At 39.2% G+C, this 18,764-nt stretch overlaps 1 protein-coding gene across 2 annotated transcripts in view; it reads left to right on the top strand.

The window, feature by feature from the left end:
* Gas2l3 (growth arrest specific 2 like 3) overlaps positions 1-16,019 on the top strand; it is a 32,662-nt gene extending 16,643 nt beyond the window's left edge. For both annotated transcript variants that reach the window (XM_060377887.1, XM_021645693.2), the window contains 4 exons: positions 2,814-2,877; positions 3,445-3,583; positions 8,399-8,506; positions 10,806-16,019. In XM_060377887.1, the coding sequence (XP_060233870.1) occupies positions 2,814-2,877; positions 3,445-3,583; positions 8,399-8,506; positions 10,806-12,095 (1,601 nt within the window). In that variant the 3' untranslated portion in view covers positions 12,096-16,019. The remainder of the gene's footprint in view (positions 1-2,813; positions 2,878-3,444; positions 3,584-8,398; positions 8,507-10,805) is intronic.
* The last annotated feature ends 2,745 nt before the right edge of the window (positions 16,020-18,764 follow it).

Raw genomic sequence — 18,764 nt, 5'->3', positions numbered from 1 at the left:
TTCCAGCAGTGCTGAAGGGCAGTGTAGGACTAAGAAAAATACTGTCAATACTGTCACTTCAATGCCTCATTTGTAGGCATTGAAGTGATAATTTCTTTTTTACATTTGCTTGGAACTCAAAGTAGTTATAAAAAATAAACATACTATTTTAAGGTTATTTATAAGAACAGGTTAGAAATATTTCATGATAAATTCCTCTATTTCTGTAGATTTTAAGTTCAAATGGAGGTCTTTTTGCTGCCTTAAATGGTAATATTTTATAGCCAGTGTTGGTACACACACACCTGTAATCTGAGCCCGAGCCATAGATCAGGCAAGACCTGTTTCAGAGGAAACAGATTGTTTGGTTTTGTGTATGTAAAAGACGCTGTTCATATGTCAAAGAGCAGCTGCCCTTCCAATTGGTGCAATCAGTGTTTGTGCTCAGAACACCTTGCACATTAGGTTAGGATTCCAAAGTTCCTTACAATTTCTGACTCTGAGGACCAAGAAAGGAAAGTTGAAGAGTCATAAGCGCTGAGGGCCATGAATAGAACCAGGCTGCTGCAGCCTCCTCCTCCCTCTCTTCTGTTCCTCCTCCTTCTATTGTTCCTCCTCCTTTGCTCATTTTGTTAAAATTAATTAATTTATTTTTTCACTTTACATCTCCTCTGATTTTAGCCCCCTCTGTCCTCTCCTCCCAGTCCCACTCTCTCTTAGTTTCCCCCTCCACCTCCCCTATTCCTCAGATAAGGGAGCCCCTTCTCCCCCTCCCCATCTACCCATCTCATTAGGTTGAATCAGGACTTAGCTTGTCCTCCCCTGTGGCCTGGCAAGGGGGGAGTGACCAGAAAGCAGGCAACAGAGTCCATGTCAGGGACAGTTCCTGGCCCCCTTTCTAGGTGACCCACATGAAGGCCAAGCTAGCCATCAGCTACATCTGTGTAGGGTCCAGTCCATGCAGTCCTTGGTTGGTGCTTCAGCTTCCTCAAGTCCCTCTGGGCCCTGGTTAGCACCAGCAGCTCAGACTCTAAGATCTATAATTAATAAGTGGGATCTCTTGAAACTAAAATGCACATGAAAGGCCAAGGGCACTTCAATAAAACAAAATGGTAGTCTGTACAGATTAGGAAAAGATCTTTACCAATCCTACATCTCACAAAGGGCTAATATCCATTGTTCATTTTAAAAAATTGTATTTATCTTTTTTATGGACTAGCAAAGGTTTTGCATGTATTTTAGATGTTTCACCCCATCAAATATAATTTGCAAATATTTTCTGCCATTCTTCACTTTTTAATAGTATCCTTTGTTGTCTAAAATTTTTAGAAATTTTGTTTTACATACATACATATTATGCACATATACACATATATATGCACACACATACACACGAGTGTTTGGTCTGCATGTCGCCTGTGTATCACATACGTGCCTGGTGCCTGGGGAGGCCAGAAGCTGGTGTCACATCCTTTTAAACTGGAGTTCAGACAGTTTGCAGCTGTCACATGGGTTCTGGGAAGTGAACCTGGGTCCTCTGAAAAAGCCTCAGTGCTCATCACTGCTGAGCCATCTTTCCAGCTTCAAACTGAAATTTTTTTAAGTCTGTCTTTTTTCTTTATTTTTTGAACTTTGCATATCTAAGTATTATTGCTTAACAAAGACAACACAGGTTTTTACCTGTTTCCCTTTTATTGTGTTGAGGCCAGGGACAGTGCAGTGTTGAATAGGACTGATGAGAGTGATGCCATTATCTTTACCCTGGCTTAGGAGACAGATTTTCTGCGGTTTACCTACATGTAAATGCTTTCAGAATGCTATTAGCTGTAGGGTTTTTGTGGATGCCCTTTATTAGATTGAGAAGATTCTTTCATATTCTTTTGTTTTTGTGTCATCCTCTATTTTGTGGTATAGGACCCCTGTTTTCCATTAATTACATTGGTTTATTTTCATCTATTCAGCCATTTGCACTCCTGGCATAAATCCTACTTGTTCATTGCACGTAGTTTCTGTATGCTGCTGGATTTTAGTGCTGGTGTGTTGAAGATTGCTACATTCATTTCTGTGAGGCTTAGATACTGGTTTTTAGTTTTCTTATGGTATAGTTCTCTGGCTTCTGTGCTTGTTTTGAAGATAATGGTGCTTCACAGAGTAAGTTACGAATTGTAACGTTTGAGAACTCTACAGAGTAAACTTGAAGTGCCGTGTCTCCCAACACTGTCTCCTGCTGAGATGCCTGTAATGTGTGTTCTGGCGAGGGCAGGGGCAAGGTCAGGTGTCTTTGGTGTTGGGGTTCTCCACCTTATTTTTTGAGGCAGGGCTTCTCGGCTAAACTTGGAACTCATCAATTCCCATGGGTGGGGTGGCCTTTGATCCTGGGGATCTTGCCCTTATCTACCCCAGCACTGTGGTTTCAGATGTATGCCCCCATTCCTGGCTTTGCATGGTGCTGGATATCCGAACTCCGGTCCTGATGTTTATGCAACGAGAACCTTTATGACAGAGTCATCGCCCTGGGCTTCAATATAATTTAGTGATATTAAATCCATAGTTTTATAGCCTGAAATACTATATAAGTAAATACCCTGGGCCACTCTCCATTCTCTTTGTGCTTGCTAGTTTGTTTATTTATTTATCTATTTATCTATTTATTTATTTATTTTACTATAGAAGAAATTACTATGTAGAGACAATAAAAGTGTCCCTTTTGAGTATCTTCTAAACAAGTAAGCCTGTTGTCTTCATTATTCTTTCCCTACACTCTCTGCTCTGCCAGAATGTATTTTCCAACTATCATCTGATTCTTGAAACATATGGTCTTATATTTTCCACAGTTTTACATAAAGACCCCAGACAGGTGTACCTTTGCCTTCTCGAGATTGGTCGAATTGTTTCAAGGTACGTATGTCTCAATATTTCAGAATTTCCACATCATAAATAGCTTTAAGCCACTTCATTTTATCATAGTTTCTATACCCAAAGAATATGATTCTTGATTAAATGAAGTAAGTAATTTTCTGTTTTTTGTTCTGTGTCTTTATTTTATCGACATGAGCATGTGTCCACATTTGTTTTCTTCATTTACCTTCATTTCATATGAAATTGTGAAAATGCTACCTAAAACTTTGAGGTTAAGAGCAGGGTAGAAATGTGTAACTTGAACCAGTTCTAAACAGATCAGGAGCATTTGGTAAGAATCCCTCATGCCTGCAGCAGCCCTGTCCACCACCAGTTTGGTTTTCAAGCCGCTCTTCAGGACTCTAGGACACATATATGCTATGATACAGAGATTGTAGTTCGGATTTTGGGCGATCTGAAGCATTAAAAAAGGACTCGTAGCTGTCTCAGTGAGACAGTTTGTAGAAAAGTCATAGACTTCACTCCAAAAGTAAACCGTCCCTGTTGATCTGCAGAGATGTAGTTGGGTACACACGGGATGATCTGCTTCCCTGACTTTGTTTGCAGATATGGAGTTGAGCCACCAGTCTTAGTGAAACTTGAGAAAGAGATTGAGTTGGAGGAGACCTTGCTTAATGCCTCGGGGCCTGAAGACTCCTTCAGCATACCCAAAACATGCTGTCAGCATGAAGAACTGCATGAGGCAGTAAGTATTTGCTGTGCTTTTTAAAATTGTGCCAGCTGAAGTCTTATGTTTTATTTATTTCTAAATTGCTACCGGAAATACTAACTATAAAAGAAAATGGAGCCAGGTGTGGTGGAGCACGCCTTTAATCCTAGCACTCAGGGAGGCAGAGGCAGGTGGATCTCTGTGAGTTCCAGGCCAGCCTCGTCTACAAAACAAGTCCAGGATAGCCAAGGCTACACAGGACAGAAAAACCCTGTCTAAAACCAAAACCAACCAACCAACCAAACGAGAAATGGCTTTTATTCAGAATATATTTACTAATCTCTACTGCCTGAGGAATTTTGGGAGTATGTGAAGAATGGATGTGTACTTGGAGAGCGATGGGTTAAAGGTCACAAGAAGTCAATGAGTTTTTTTGTTTTTTTTTCTTTTAAATATGATAGCATTATAATCTGATTTGTAAGTAATAAAGGATTCCTTTTTTGGTTATATTGTGTTTGTTTTATGGTACTAGCCCAAGCATGAGATGATGAGAGTTTACGTTTGAACACAGTAGTGAGAAATGGAACAAAAGGAACAATTATAAGCCGTGTCTCAGAGTAGAATTCTTGAGTCATTTTGAGGAGAGAGAGATCCAAGGTGGTTGAAGCAGATGATGCACAGATACTAGAAGGATAAGAGAGGAAGAAAAGTTGCAAGAAGAAACTGATGGAGTTTTCCTGAACATTGTCCCTCCTAGACAATAAGCAGTTTTTATATGGCCGGCCATGTCATGGTGGTCTTCTCAACAGTGCCTGTTCGTGCTGTAGACACTGATAGAGTCAAGCCCTTTCAGGCTCCAGAGCTTCTGTAGATTCTACAGTGTAAGTGGTGGAGGTAGTCGGAATATCAGACATTTTCTGCTTGCTGTCATTTACGTTTGCAGTGTTTTAAAGAAAAGTTTAATGTATAAAGTTATTTGATAATAAGAATAGATCATCAGTAGTAAATATTTTGTAATGCTTCTTTTCTTTTTAAATATAATTTGTTTGATAAGTCATTTGGCCCGGGGCCTGGAGAGCAGTTGGTAGTGGGCCCATTGTACAAGCATGAGAGACTGAACTCGGATCTACTGCGCCAACACAGAAACTAGCTGGGGCTGGGGAGAGGGTGGCGGGGGGGGGGCAATCCTCATCCTGAGGATTGTGTAATCCTCGTCCTGTGGGGTAGAGGAGGAGTTGGGAGAGGCAGAGACACTCAGTTTGTTGGCACTCGCTGGCCTACCATCTAGCCAGTTGATGAGCTCAGAAGAAGGAGGAGGACAGTAAGACATAGTTGATATAGACTTCTTACCTCCATGTATATGAGTTCACACATGCGTGTACACTCACATGTATACAGACATACATATAAAATATGCACTTACACACTGGCAGACACATATATACATATACATAAAATAAAATAGAATAAATATTCAGATTACTTTGTAAAACAGATTAAGAATGTCAATCTGAAAAACCTTTTATTAGATCAAAATTATTTACCTTTATTATCTCATTGGTATATTTGATGATTATAAGTATCAGAATGGGAAGCAGAAATAATATAGTAGATAAAAACTGTTGTTATAATGAAAGAAACTTCCAGTCGTTTGATTTTACCAGTCAAGACTCAGGAGCCAGGTACTGGGGCGAAAGCCTACTAGACACAGAGAAAGCGCCCATGTCCTAGAAGGATAAAGATCTTCCTACTCCACCCACGATCTAGGAGGAAAAAGCCAAAAGCCCTCTCTTCTTCAAGCTGTCTTAAATACCCTTCTCTCAATTCCCTCCTTTTGTTTACTTCCTGTCAGCTGGTTTCTTGCTCCACCTCTTGACCAAGGGTTGAAGTTATTTAATCCTCAGAGATCACGGAGTAAAGGTGTGTGCTAGGGCTGAGCGACACCACAAGTACTTGTTTGCAGATCTTAAAGAATATTTCTAAACCTTTAAGTTTTAGACACCTTAAAGAATGATAATTAACAAAGGAAACAAAAAGAAACATTTTGTTAAATGAAAAATTTAGTATATAATTTGTTATATGAATGCAGTACATTTGTTAAGAAATGGGCACATGTGCAGGGACTGTATTCAGACAAAAAGAAAATATAATATTGAAATTTGATAATTAAAGAAAGTTAAAATTGCCACAATACCATTTTGTTCCAGTAGCAAAAGTTTTAAAAGTTGGAAAACTGAAAGCTGTATAAATCGTGGTGAAACTATACTTAGGAATTACTATAGTTAATGAAAGCTGATAGTAGTTTTGAAAAATAAATATTAAGAGCTGCAAAAATACTCTTTTAAAATTTTACTATAATTAAATTAAGTAAAAATAAAAATGTTTATTGTACTATTATTTCTAATGGTAGAAAAATTAAGTAATGTAAAAACCCTCCAGTAGAGCAAAGGCTTCATAAACTAGGAATCAGTATCGTCATAGAATAATAATTGTATGTGATTGCTATGTCATAGAATGTAGCAGGGAGAAAATGCTGATATAAGAAAAACTATGTCTATATGGACAAAAATATGGGGGTGAGAATGAAAATAAGCAATTGTATTGTAGATTGTTTCTTTAGCTATTTCCTTAGTGTTGTTAACTGTGTCATCAGTAGATCTAGAACCGCTCCAGCCACAGCTCACTGCCTTGTGTAGGCTCTGCTACTGATGGCTGCTAGTGCAAACGACTTCATATTGCCGAATGTCAGCACGGATTTGGATATTCTCATCGGGGAAATAAGTGGCTCTGATCTGAATTTTTATTGTGAAAAATAAAAACAGGCATATTTCTTTACATATGTACCTTCTATGTCCTCCTATACATGGATATGGTATACAGATGTCCTGGGTTGTTATTTAGCATACAGGACAATTACTATTTGATTCATCATGTTGGAGCCTGTTAAATATGCAGATGAAATTTTGCAGCACATAATGGCTAAAAGAAACACCTCCTGTGAAGTTACTGTAGTTAACGAGCGTAGAAACATGTTGTAGCAGTTTCCAGCTTCACCTGATTTCAGTGTCTTGTTTCATGTATGTGTTGAATGTGACGGTGAGTTACATGTGGGTATGCTCACTATGTGCATATGTGCTCAGTCTGTGAACAAGAGGAACTTTATTGAGGACTTGTAGGGATCAACCCCCTTTGTTTACAAGGAAATGTTCTTGTTAAATGAACAGCATAGGGAAATAGATTCTGTTAGTATAATATTCTCATCAGACCCTGTGACTCTGTGATTGTTAACTTATTTTTGGTAGATAATTAAGGCAAGCATAAATTTCTCTTAGTGTGCAGCTAAATTGGGCATATCTGTAGAGGGTGTTTACAACATTAGGATTAAGTTCAATTAAATGAATATATTCTGATATACTTGGTGTGATAAGTAAGTTTGAAAAATAATTATGACTTTTTGTTGTCGTTTTAAGACAGGGTCTCACCATGCCGCCCTGGCTGGCCTGGAGCTCACTATGTAGACAAGGCTGGCCTCAAACAATTGGAGATATTTAGCCCTTTTCTCCCGAGTGCTAGGGTTAAAGGTGTGCATCAGTATTCCTGACATGACCTTTCTTTCTTTTTTTTTTTTTTAATGTAATTTGAGGAGAAACCCAATATTTGTCTTAGTTGCTAACATGTAATGTTTTTCATTTAAACATATTTCAAAATACACCTTCATTTAATCAATTTATTTTATTTTCTTTGTTTACAATAGAATGTCTTTTCCTAGCTACTTTAATTTTACCATTTCCTTGAGGCCTCTCTCAAGGAACAGGGAACATGAAGGAAAGGAAGGTCCAAAGACTCTGAGAGCCAGAGGCCCTAGTCATGAACTCAGTGTTTGTGCTTGCCTGCATAAGCCTGCACAGCGAGGTCAAGCAGGCAGCATTCCAGCATGGGCGGGGCCAGTCAGGATCACCAGGTCCCACCCCTAACTGAGATGCAGTTGGCATCTATAGATATTAGGGAGGGAGAGTCAGAACTTTCAGGTGAGGCCCCTTGCCCACGACCCAGTGGCTCACCCAGCACTCACTTGTATATGGCAGCACTTCCTGTACCCGGTGGACCGTCAGGGAAGGGTGATGCTGGCAGGGGACACACACACTTGCCGGACAGGTGTTGACGTGGGGGACTCGGAGGTAGATATGGTCAAAATACATTGTGTGCATGTTTGAAACTGTTCATCGAAAACAAGATTTTGAGAGCGAGAACTAAGTTATGTTTTGCCTTCCTTCCATTTCCTCATGAGGTGTTTGAACTAGAGCAAATACTTCTAGAAAAAATGCTTTCCAAATTGAAATATTAAGAATTTTACCCACTCATGAACATATAGACATACGGCTTTGCTTATTTTAGCAGTAACTTGCAACAAATCTAAGTGTTCCCACAATATTAGTTTAGCATTGTCTTAAGGGAAAAGTGAGAATTCCTTGTTTGTGACTGGGATGGCCTTTGACACAAATCAGGCTTAAAACAGTTGAGACTTAATGATGAGCTCATGGGGCCTACGGATCAGCAAGTGCGTTTTGAATTGACTTTATTGTCTTCTCCATTGTCAGCCCTCCTTCAGTGATTGTGGCTTCTTGCCTGGTTTCCCTTGGTCTGACGGGGGGGGGGGGCATCCTCGAGGATGAATGTTGCCAGATTAGCTGTGTCTGATTCCAAAATTTATCAGCAAGGAATGGAGAAGAGATACTCAATAGTTGAACAGGCTTTGAATTTTTATCTTTGAGGTTTGTGTTTTAACTTTTAATAGACTGTTTTTTTTTTTTAAACTAGGCACTGAATATTGATATTTGTTTTTAATCCCAGGTTAAACACATTGCTGAGGATCCTCCTTGTAGCTGTTCTCATCGATTTTCTATTGAGTACTTATCGGAAGGAAGGTACCGGCTGGGGGAGAAAATCCTCTTCATAAGGGTAGGCCTGCTGTTTACAGCCTGTATTCACACACATGTGTCTTGGAATTGATTTCTTTTAAACCAACTTTCTTTTGATCCCCTTTACTTGTAAAAGAATTAGAATACAGGGTGCTAGTGATGGAAGAATTTTACTGTACAGGAGAAAATATGGCATGCTTGATTTCATGGATTTCAAATGAGTTTGAATAGATGCTTTTCACACTCAAGGGACTAACCAGAAGACAGCTGAGACTATACAAATAAAGAGAAATATCTTCATATAGTTGGGTGGTGGTGGCACACGCCTTTATTCCCAGCACTGGGGAGGCAGAGGCAGGCAGATCTCTGAGTTCAAGGCCAGCCTGGTCTACAGAGTGAGTTCCAGGACAGCCAGGGCTGCACAAAGAAACCCTGTCTGCAAAAACAAAAACAAAAGCCAACCAGCCAAACAAACATACAAAGAAAAAAACATCATGTACTTTGGGGAGTTACTGCATTTTTTTTTTTCAGATTTTCTTAAATGGAATAATTTTCCATCAATTCTCTAAGAAGAAATGAACAAAATAGAATGTCCACTAAGTTCAATGTTAATAGTAAGAAAATAAACATAAACGCACTGCCATTCACAGTGATGAGGAGTAAGCAGATCTCTTGGATGCGCCAGTAGGCCATGATACCCATGTTCATGGCCTTTCCTTGTCCTGTCTGTAGTTGATTACTTGACCCTTTTGTTGATCAGAAAATGGAATGTTCACCTGTTTAACATCTTTCTGCTTTTGACATACTGTAGGAACTGTGTTCTCTTTATTTAGGAACATAATATAAAAGTACTTAAACATACAATTAAGCCATCTCCTTAATCAAAGCAAATCTACTTCACAAAGAATCATAGTGTTCCCACCCTGTACCCAGCTCATAGAGAAACACCCAAATTCATTTGTTTTTAAGTAGCTTTCTTCAAAATTTTTTATTTGGCAATTTTGTTGTTGAGCAATTTCATACGTGTATAGAATGTATTTTGATTATTCTTCATTCTCTTTTACCTTCTTCTGATCCCTATCAACTCAATTTCATCATCCCGATTTATGACTTTTGGCTTTGTTTGTGACTTAGTTTAATTAGGACCATCTGTGTAACTGTCGGATTGAAACTATTCAGTGGCGTCTGGTAGGATCATCAATGGATATACAATTTAAGGCAATTTCCCCTCTTCCTGAATCTGAACAATAGCAAATAGAAGCAGAAATCAGGTTGAGTTGACTCCTTAACATTAATTAGCCCAAACTAACTGGAAGAGAGATTTGAGAACAAGTGACTGCAGAGTCTTCCGTTCTTATTAGGGAGTCAGCGGGGAGAGGTAGGGTTCCCAAAGCCCTCCTCCATCCATGCCTGACTGATGGGCCCAGCCTTGCGCAGGCTCAGCACAGCCATCTACTGCAGCTGGTAGTTTATCACTGCAATGGCTGTATCTTGCCCAGAAGATGAAATTACTCAGCCCTTCCCCCAGAATGTTTCCTGAGCCTTCGAGGGAATGCTGTGGAAATGACTCAGTGCTTCATTCTCATTCATCACGTTCATTCAGCACTTTGTGCAGCCACCAATCTGCATCCACCACTGTTCACTGGAAAGACAGGATTCTTTGATATGGGCCAAGAGTTAAGTCCTACCTAAGCTATGGCATAAAGGTGATATGCACAGAATGGGACTTTGAGCTAAACTTTAAAGCTAAGCTCTAAGATGGGAGGACCCCCAGCTGTGTGGACAGGGCCCTGAAATCCAGTGTGGGCTGCCTTCACAGAGCCAGGGGAAGCCTGTGTATTTGAGGCTAGCCCTAACTTTCTTAATCTCTCAGAGCCATTCTTATCTGCCAGGACATACTAATAATTTATATATGTTTTAAAGATGAAATTGATCGAATATAATTTTAAATTTAAAGTACAAGTTTTTATTATTTTTCTAATTACTTTTTTGTGTCATGAGGCTTTTTTCTGTCTTTCTCCTCTTCTATCTCCTTTTCTTCCTTCAGTACTCGGTCCATTGAACGATATTTTTTATTTCAGTTTTCTATATTACTTGTGTGGATTTAGGATACAAATTATTTGTAAATATTTTAATTACAAAGTGGAGGGCTTTTATTATTAGTTGTTTAATCTAATACTAAATTTATTATTTAATACAAGACTGTCAATTTGAAATAAAGCTGTTGGCGAATACAGGTTTCGCAGGTCATAGAAAATGCAAATCATAATTGTGGACAGATTGAAACTATAAACCCTGCAGCTTCACTGTTTTATTTTTTATTTTTGTTTTTGTGGCAGATGCTTCATGGAAAACACGTTATGGTCCGTGTTGGGGGAGGCTGGGATACGCTGCAAGGATTTTTGCTGAAATATGACCCCTGTCGAATACTGCAGTTTGCTACACTAGAACAAAAAATTTTAGCCTTTCAAAAAGGAGTTTCTAATGAAAGTGTGCCAGATTCGCCTGCCAGAACGCCTCAGCCTCCCGAAATGAACCCTTTGTCTGCGGTTAGCATGTTTCAGAAACAAAATTTAAAACCTGGCACGCCAGTGAGTGCTGCGAAAAGCAAGGAAAAGCAGGTCCGCCCACCAGGTGTGCCGCCCCCTGCACCGACAGTGAAAGGTAATCCAGCTCCCCCGTCATCTACTCGTAAACCTCCAGATCCTCCAGCATCCCTTTCCCATCCCAGGGTCGCGTCTTTGAAGGACACAGCAAAAAAGACGCATGCTCCTTCCAATAACGCATCATCTTCCGTGGCGGCTCTAAATCCAGCCGGCAAAACAAGCGCTACACAGTGTGCCTCGGGGTCTCTGAGAAACTGCGTCACAGTCCCCAAGACTACCAAGACCAAGGCTAGTCCAGCCCAGAAGTCAAGAGAGCTGGCCAAGCCCAGACTTTTGCCAAGTAAGCATTCTGGAAAGATGGAACCAAAGCATTTGAAACACAATCATCTTTCTTCCAGGGATGAGTCACCTGTAAATTTATCATCAAAGTGCCCAAAGCTACCTAAAGGAACCCTACACCAAAGGCCTAACCCTTCTCCTTTCCAGTCGCCTGCAAAAGTGACAAAACCCAGTGCTAGAACCAGAGCCCTAGGTCTGGGGAGACAGCCTCAGCCACCTGAGAGCACTCTGGAATCAAGGACAGACTCAGCACAAAGACTTCAGTCTACCTTGAGTTCAAATCATGCCGCTCCTGGCTGTGCTGTGTCCTCTGCAAAAGCTACTCAGGAATCAAAACGTAAGAATGTAGTTGCAGTTGCCAAAAAGCAACCTCAGAGTAAGGGTACCTGCCAGAATACGAGACCCGGCTCCTCGAAGTCTCCTGGCCGTACCCCGCTGTCCACTGTGACTGTTCCCCAATCTGCTGCCAAGACAGAAACTGTCTCAAAGTCAGCACAGACTGCCACGAAGGGCCAGTCCTCAGCTAAAGGGCCCCCCAAAAGCGGCAAGTCACCAGCATCTGCCAGGACACCACCCTCATCTGGTAAGGGAGCAGACAGTGGAGAGAAAAAGTCTACTGCCAAGAAAAAGGAAGATGATGACCATTATTTTGTTATGACTGGAAGTAAGAAGCTTAGAAAATAAGTATGTTTGTATTGTTCTTAACAAATCAGGGTGACCAAGCGTAATGGTGATCAGTCAATGGTGATCCCCAGTGATCACAAAAGACCTTCCGATTTGTGTTTGTGCAGAGGGCTGGAGACAAGAGGTCAAGATGGGAGAGGGAGGCAGGGACAAGGCTGGGGTGAGGAGAGGATGCACGTGCTTTTTTTATATTAACAGACAAATGCATGAGTGATGATGTGTACTGCTTGAGGGAGACGTAAAAGTCCGACAACACTACCAGAACTGTAACTATAGTAGCTGTATTTTTTACTAGGTATTAACTATGGAGACTGTCTGCTAATAGCAACTCCAATGCTCTTAAACACTAGTTACTGTGTCTGTCACAAAGCAGTGTTCTCTTGGCGCTAGTGTGTGCCTGTAATCCCAGCTCTGATGGCTGAGGCAGGGTTACACAGTAAACCTAGCAACGGTTTGACATGTGCTGCAGGAGGCACCTAAGTTAATTTCCTGATCAGGAATCCTAGTCCAGCAATCCAATGGCTGCTGCTGCTTAGATTGACATTATTCTGAATTAAAAGAAATTCTTATTGTTTAAATCTCCAGCCTTTTATATCAGAAGGGACTGTTTTGTTTTGTTTTTAATTAAACCAGGCTTTTGATAATATTGGTAGCATTTTGTAACCAGCATTTTTGGTAAAATACACACACACACACACACACACACACACCACCACAACAACAAAACCCAACCAAGTTAACTTTTTGAAACAATTGAAACATAACCTGAAATTTAGTAAGAAGTAAGATTTTTTTAAGATAACAATCTAGACACTTGTATCTTGTATTTTTAGATGAAGTCTGCAGTATGGCAGCGAAACAGATTTCATTGCTTTTGGCATATTAAAATATTTTAAGTGAATAGGTATTTCCTATGTGTACAGATAAGTATTTTTGCATTAAAATAATGTGTTTTGATACCATAATTATGTTTTAATGATCTTAAAATTGAGAGGCATTTCTTGTGAGGCGTGAGGACTGGAGATGAGATCCCAGCACCTTGGCCACGATCTGGTAAGTGCGATGCTCTGCCTGTAGTTCCAGTCTCAGGAGGAAGAGACAGGATGTCCTGGACAAGCTGGCTGGCTACGTTAGGCAAATTGATGAACTCCAGCTTTTTTTCTTTTTTCAAGATCCTGCCTTAATAAATAATGGAGGAAGACACCCAGTCAATTTCTGGGCTAATGCACGTATGCACACTAAACTTTATGCACACCACATGCATCCATATGCACATACAATTAAGGTGGTGTTAAGAGTCTTAGAATTAGTGATACTGTGTACACATTCTATCAGGCAACTTGTATTTCTTTTGATAGCACACCATTGATTTTAATTAGATTCTCCAAATTATGTTAATCTTTTCAATAAAGCTATATTGTGCTCAGTTTTCCAGGGGCCAGCAGACAGACAGTGTATGTGTGTTGCCTTCTGTTCTGTAGGCAGATTCTCTTTAGGAACATCCAAATGGTATAATGACAGCATGAACTCCTTCCACCCACAGGGGCACTTGTAAATAATTTATGTACAGGCCTGTCACTATTTAAAGTGTATTAATGTATTGTGCTAAGTTTTAAGGTTTTAAGTAACTATGATATTATCAGTTTCATAAGCTTTAGGGGGGAAAGCAGGTATGGTGTTACATGCTTATAATTCCAGCCCTTGGGAAATGGAGGCAGGAGGATCAGAAATTCAAGGTCATCTTCAGCTATGTCCTGGAGACATGTCTCAAAAAAAAGACAAATTGGCATTTTGACTTCTCTCTTTTCTATGTTCCTTTCTGTTTTATCTCCGCCCCATCCTCTTTCTCTTCCTTTATTTTCTTTGTGATACGGAGGATGCATTCTGGGGTGTCTCACATGCTAGATAAGCATCACCACTGAGCTCCATCTCCAGCCCCATACGGTTTCTAAAGCCAAACAAGATAGTTTACACAGAAGTGCAATGAGTGAGTGACTAAGCATCTTAGCTGGCTGCCGTCATCCTCTAGCTGTACAGCAGGAGAACCTTGTGTAAGTGTCAGTGATTTTATACCCCAGGGGTATACCCGAGGGCTGTGGCTACGATCAAAAATCTCAGATGCTTACAACAGAGCCACCAAGTACTGGGCTTGTTTCCTTCCATCAGGGCCTCGAGAATGGCAATATTTAGAAAGCAACTCTAGTGCGCAAGAGGTGCCAGGAGCATTCCGAGTAATCGGGAATATCTAATGCACTTTTCAGAGAGGAACAACTGCACCTTTTAGAGGTTATCCCCATAGAGAGGGTCATAAACTGTTTCTGGATCTGCGGTGTCTGAGAATTAAAGGAAATTGTAAGTTATACTATAGGTAGACCTAGCCTGTGGTTCAGTGGATTGCACAATCCTATAAATGTTATCTTTTGTGCTGGGTAATCAGGAATAAAGATACTCCCCAGACAGATGGCACAAATTCCAGAATTAACTTTAGAATTATTTATTTGGAAAATAAAGTTTATGTGTCTGTTCTTCAGCAGAGGGGGATTTATCCAACTATAGTCATTTAGGATGAATTATCCCATTCTGTGTATGTTGTCTTCCCCATATGTAGGTTTTATGTGAATAAATCCCATGGGGCTGGAGAAATGGCTCAGCAATTAAGAACCTTTGTTATTCTTGCAGAGGACCTGTGTTCCTTTTCCAGAGCTCACATCATGGCTGACAACCATCCACCATTTTGTTAGAGGGTATCTGATGCCTTCTTCTGGCCTCCACAGGCACTAAGCATGCATATGGTACACATACATACATGGAGGCAAATAAATCTTTTTTCTCACAAATTAAAAAAATTAAATCCATTGTAATATATTTTGAATTTTTCTAAAGGAGCTGATGAATCTCTGCCACAATTAAAAGCATTTACATTGCAGTTGTATTCATTTCTTCTTAGTAATGACATGAAATCATCTAAGGTTTTTGTGTTTAATATTTAATAAAACAAAATACTAAGCATAAAATGCTGAAGTACCTGGAAGACAAAATATGTGTTTTTTAAAATATATGTTTTTATTTTTCTTTGCTATAATTTATTAATGTGTAATTACATAAAACTTAACAGGAAAGTGAAATTATTATTTTTACATTGTGGTTCAAGTAGGGTATTTGAAAAGTAGCCCATGGCATCTCAATCTCCAAGTGGATCCCTAGTAAGGGGAACAGGGGCTATCTCTGACATGAACTCAGGGACTGGCTTTTTGATCACCTCCTCCTGAGAAGAGGGGAAACCTTACCAGGCCATAGAGGCACCCAGTCCTGATGAGACCTGATGGACTAGGGTCAGATGGAAGGGAAGGAGGACCTCCCCTATCAGTGGACTTGGAGAGGGGCATGGGAGGAGATGAGGGAGAGAGGGTGGGATTGGGAGGAGACAAGGGAGGAAGCTACAGCTGGGATACAAAGTGAATAAAAAGTGTACTGTCAGAATGCTTGGAGTAATTAGTGACCTTGAAATGTCATCAGCTCTTTAAAGCGTTTTTTTGTTTTGTTTTGTCTTGTTTTGTTTTATTTTTCTTAGACAAGATTCATTATGTAGCCCAGGCTGGCTTTGAGGTCATAGCAATCCTCCTGGCTCACCCTCCTGAGTACTGAGTTTGCAGGTTTGAGCCACCATATCCAGCTGTTGTTCTTAGTGGATAAAGGAATATTTTGGAGAAAATAATTTCTTGTGTGATCTTTTTATAGCTGTCTAATTTAAAATCTGTTACTTCCTTAAAAGGAGCTAATAAAGATTATGATGTATTCTTATATCCAAGTTTCATACACTCTACATGAAATTGAATTTGTATATATTCTGCTTTTTTGTGCCAGCAGTATTTGTATCCATTTTAACTTATATTTTCTCAAGTATTAAAATGTAAACATAAACCAGTCTCTGCTTGCTTTGTTGGGTTTATGTGTGTGTGTGTTCTCAGTGCATTTTTGACTATTTGATCCATGTTGGAAATTTGTATATGAAACTCCTAAATTGAGAAGAGTTTTAAATTTTATGTTATTTTAAATGTTTTTATTGTACTGCTCCTAGATGTTGTTTCAGAAAGACCAGACCCATGGTGAATAATCATTAGATATTAAAATCAAATTCTACAGGTCACACAAACTATGTTTACAGAAAGTCACTGATAAAATAGAATTTCAATTTCCTAGTCCCATAGTCCTGTTTCAATTTCATACACTGATACAATGTAAATGTATTTGAAATCCTTGTCTTTTTATGTCTCCTTTTTAATGAGTAGAGCAATTATTTAAAAAACAGTTATTCTAGAATCTATTTCTTGTGCTATTTCCAATAATAAAATCCAAAATCACAAATGAAGTTTTATGTTTTCCTAGCTTTTTATAAATGTACAAAATGTTAATGTAAATTTGTCTTATGACATTTTCAAAAGCCTTAGGAACACTTAAAACCTGTTTGAGCAAATATGAGAATGCAGACAAATTTTATTAAGTGGCTTGGCAACGTCTATACTATTTATGTAGAAAAAAAACCACAATCTTAAAGAAATAATAGAAAGTTAATATATTTCAACCTTTCCCCATTTAGATGGGAACAGTTCAACTACTAGTTGCAGATACAGCCTCAGTACATTCCAATTAAAATTAACCTCTGTGTCCCATCTTTTATAACTTCATACCAAATTTCTTGTGTTTCTTTAAATTATTTCATATATTACAAAGGTATGAACTAGTAGAATGAATTGAAGTTGTGTGACTGTCTAATTGAACAACAGTGTTGGGCTGCTAGGGGAGAGAGAAGATGGATATCATGGTCAAGATTTTTGGGTGTACATCACAACACCTGGATTTCCAAGGATTCCATGCGATGGGTATTCTCCACACTAGAACCATTGGGAAGGTGGGCATTATAGCTGTGCTGTCTGCCTCTTCTCAAGACCTAAAACAAAGTTTGGCACATGGTAGGCATTTAGTAATTTTTTATTGTGGAGAATTTTATACACTGTATCCTGATCTTGTTTATGCCCACTCTTTCCTCCAGTTTCTTCCGGAATCGTATTTCCACACATTCTTCATGTCAGTTCCTCTTCCTCTTTCTTTAAAAGAGACTGTCCCACCGCAGATGTCCTGCTCCTCAGGCTTTTACAGTCTGCCCCCCTCTGTGAGGTTTCCTGAGCTTTAAGTGCAGGGGTTGTGTTGTACATGTATTAACCAAGCTTTCCGTGCCGAGTGATCGCTGCCCTTTGACCCTTTGTGGCTTTCTGTAATGATCTCCGTCTGCTATGAAAAGAAGCTGCTGTGATGAGGGATGAGGGCTTGCACTAGTCTCTGCATGTGAGAATGCGCTCTAGAACACAGCAGAGCTTATACTGGCTTAGGAAACTGCCAGTTATGTGTTCTCTAGGTTCCAGATGAGTTTCTCCCATTTCCCAAGTGGTGCAATACCTTCTTTTTCTGCAAAATACCAAGGATGAAGGCAATGGCCCATATTGTTTTGGTCAGGGCTCTCTTGGATTCTCCTGACCAACAACTCAAGAGGGGGTTTTCCATGCCTGGCACTCGGATTTTTATTAGTCTAATGTTTTTAGGGAGAGCAAGAGCATTGCCACCCCAACTGGTGTCAACCTCAGTTAATCTCTCTATATGTATGTAATTTTGTGTGGTCATAAAATAATTCCCTTTGTCTTTTTCAAACATCCTTGCTGTTATTCAGCACTCCGTGTTGCCATTCCTCCCCAACTGTTTTTCCCATTTTCCTCTTCATAAAAATTGTGTCCAATTGTTCCCTAAATCAATGAAGCTTGTGTTAATTTACATCATCATTTATTTGTATATGTAGATGTCATGAACACGGTTGGCTGCGTAAGCCACAGTGAGTGTGTAGAAGCCAGAGGACAACTTTTCTCTTCCAGCTTTATGTGAGTTCCAGGATCAAATTCCGATGGCCAGGCTTGCCCAGCAAGTACCTTCACTCCCTAAGCCATCTTGCCAACTAGAACTCACTTTCAGTATATGAGGAAACTAAATTATTTAGTATATGTGAAATACCTACTGCAACTGCTTAATTAAAGTTTATTTAAAGGGCATTTTTTATTTCATTTATTTTCTGTGTGTGGGTGCACTTGTGTATGAAGGCCAGAGGACAATTTGCAAGCGTTCTCTCTATCAATCATATGGATTATAGAAAATGGACTCATCATCAGCCTTGGTGACAAGTGCCTTTGCCAACTGAGTCATGCCACTGATTTGTTATTTTTTAAAACTACTAATATTCTCCCGTAAAATGTTGAATTGCTCTTTATAGTAATATGAGCCAGAAAATAGGATTTATGTATGATCTTTTCGAAGATCTTCTTTTCATTATTTTTGGTTTTTTTTTTTTTTACTTTCTTAGAAAAATCTCAATATAAATGTTTTTAATTAATAACCTTTTCATAAATATTATGAATGTCAAGATTTAGATATTAGTTTATTCTTAAGTTTCAGTTTAATTATACAGTGCTTTGCTATGTTTAAAACATTGTTATTAAAATAATGAACTATTGCATTAGGTAGAATAAAATAGAGCAAAAGTGCTCTGTAATTCTTGCAGGTAAGTGAATGAATCAGAGAAAATAAGTTAAATATACTACAAAGTTTAATATCAATTAAAATTCTAGA

The sequence above is a fragment of the Meriones unguiculatus genome, chromosome 2 (assembly GCF_030254825.1).
Source record: "Meriones unguiculatus strain TT.TT164.6M chromosome 2, Bangor_MerUng_6.1, whole genome shotgun sequence".
Classification (NCBI taxonomy): Eukaryota; Metazoa; Chordata; class Mammalia; order Rodentia; family Muridae; genus Meriones; species Meriones unguiculatus.
Note: the sequence above shows the minus strand (reverse complement) of the source record. Positions and strands in the feature narration are given on the sequence as shown.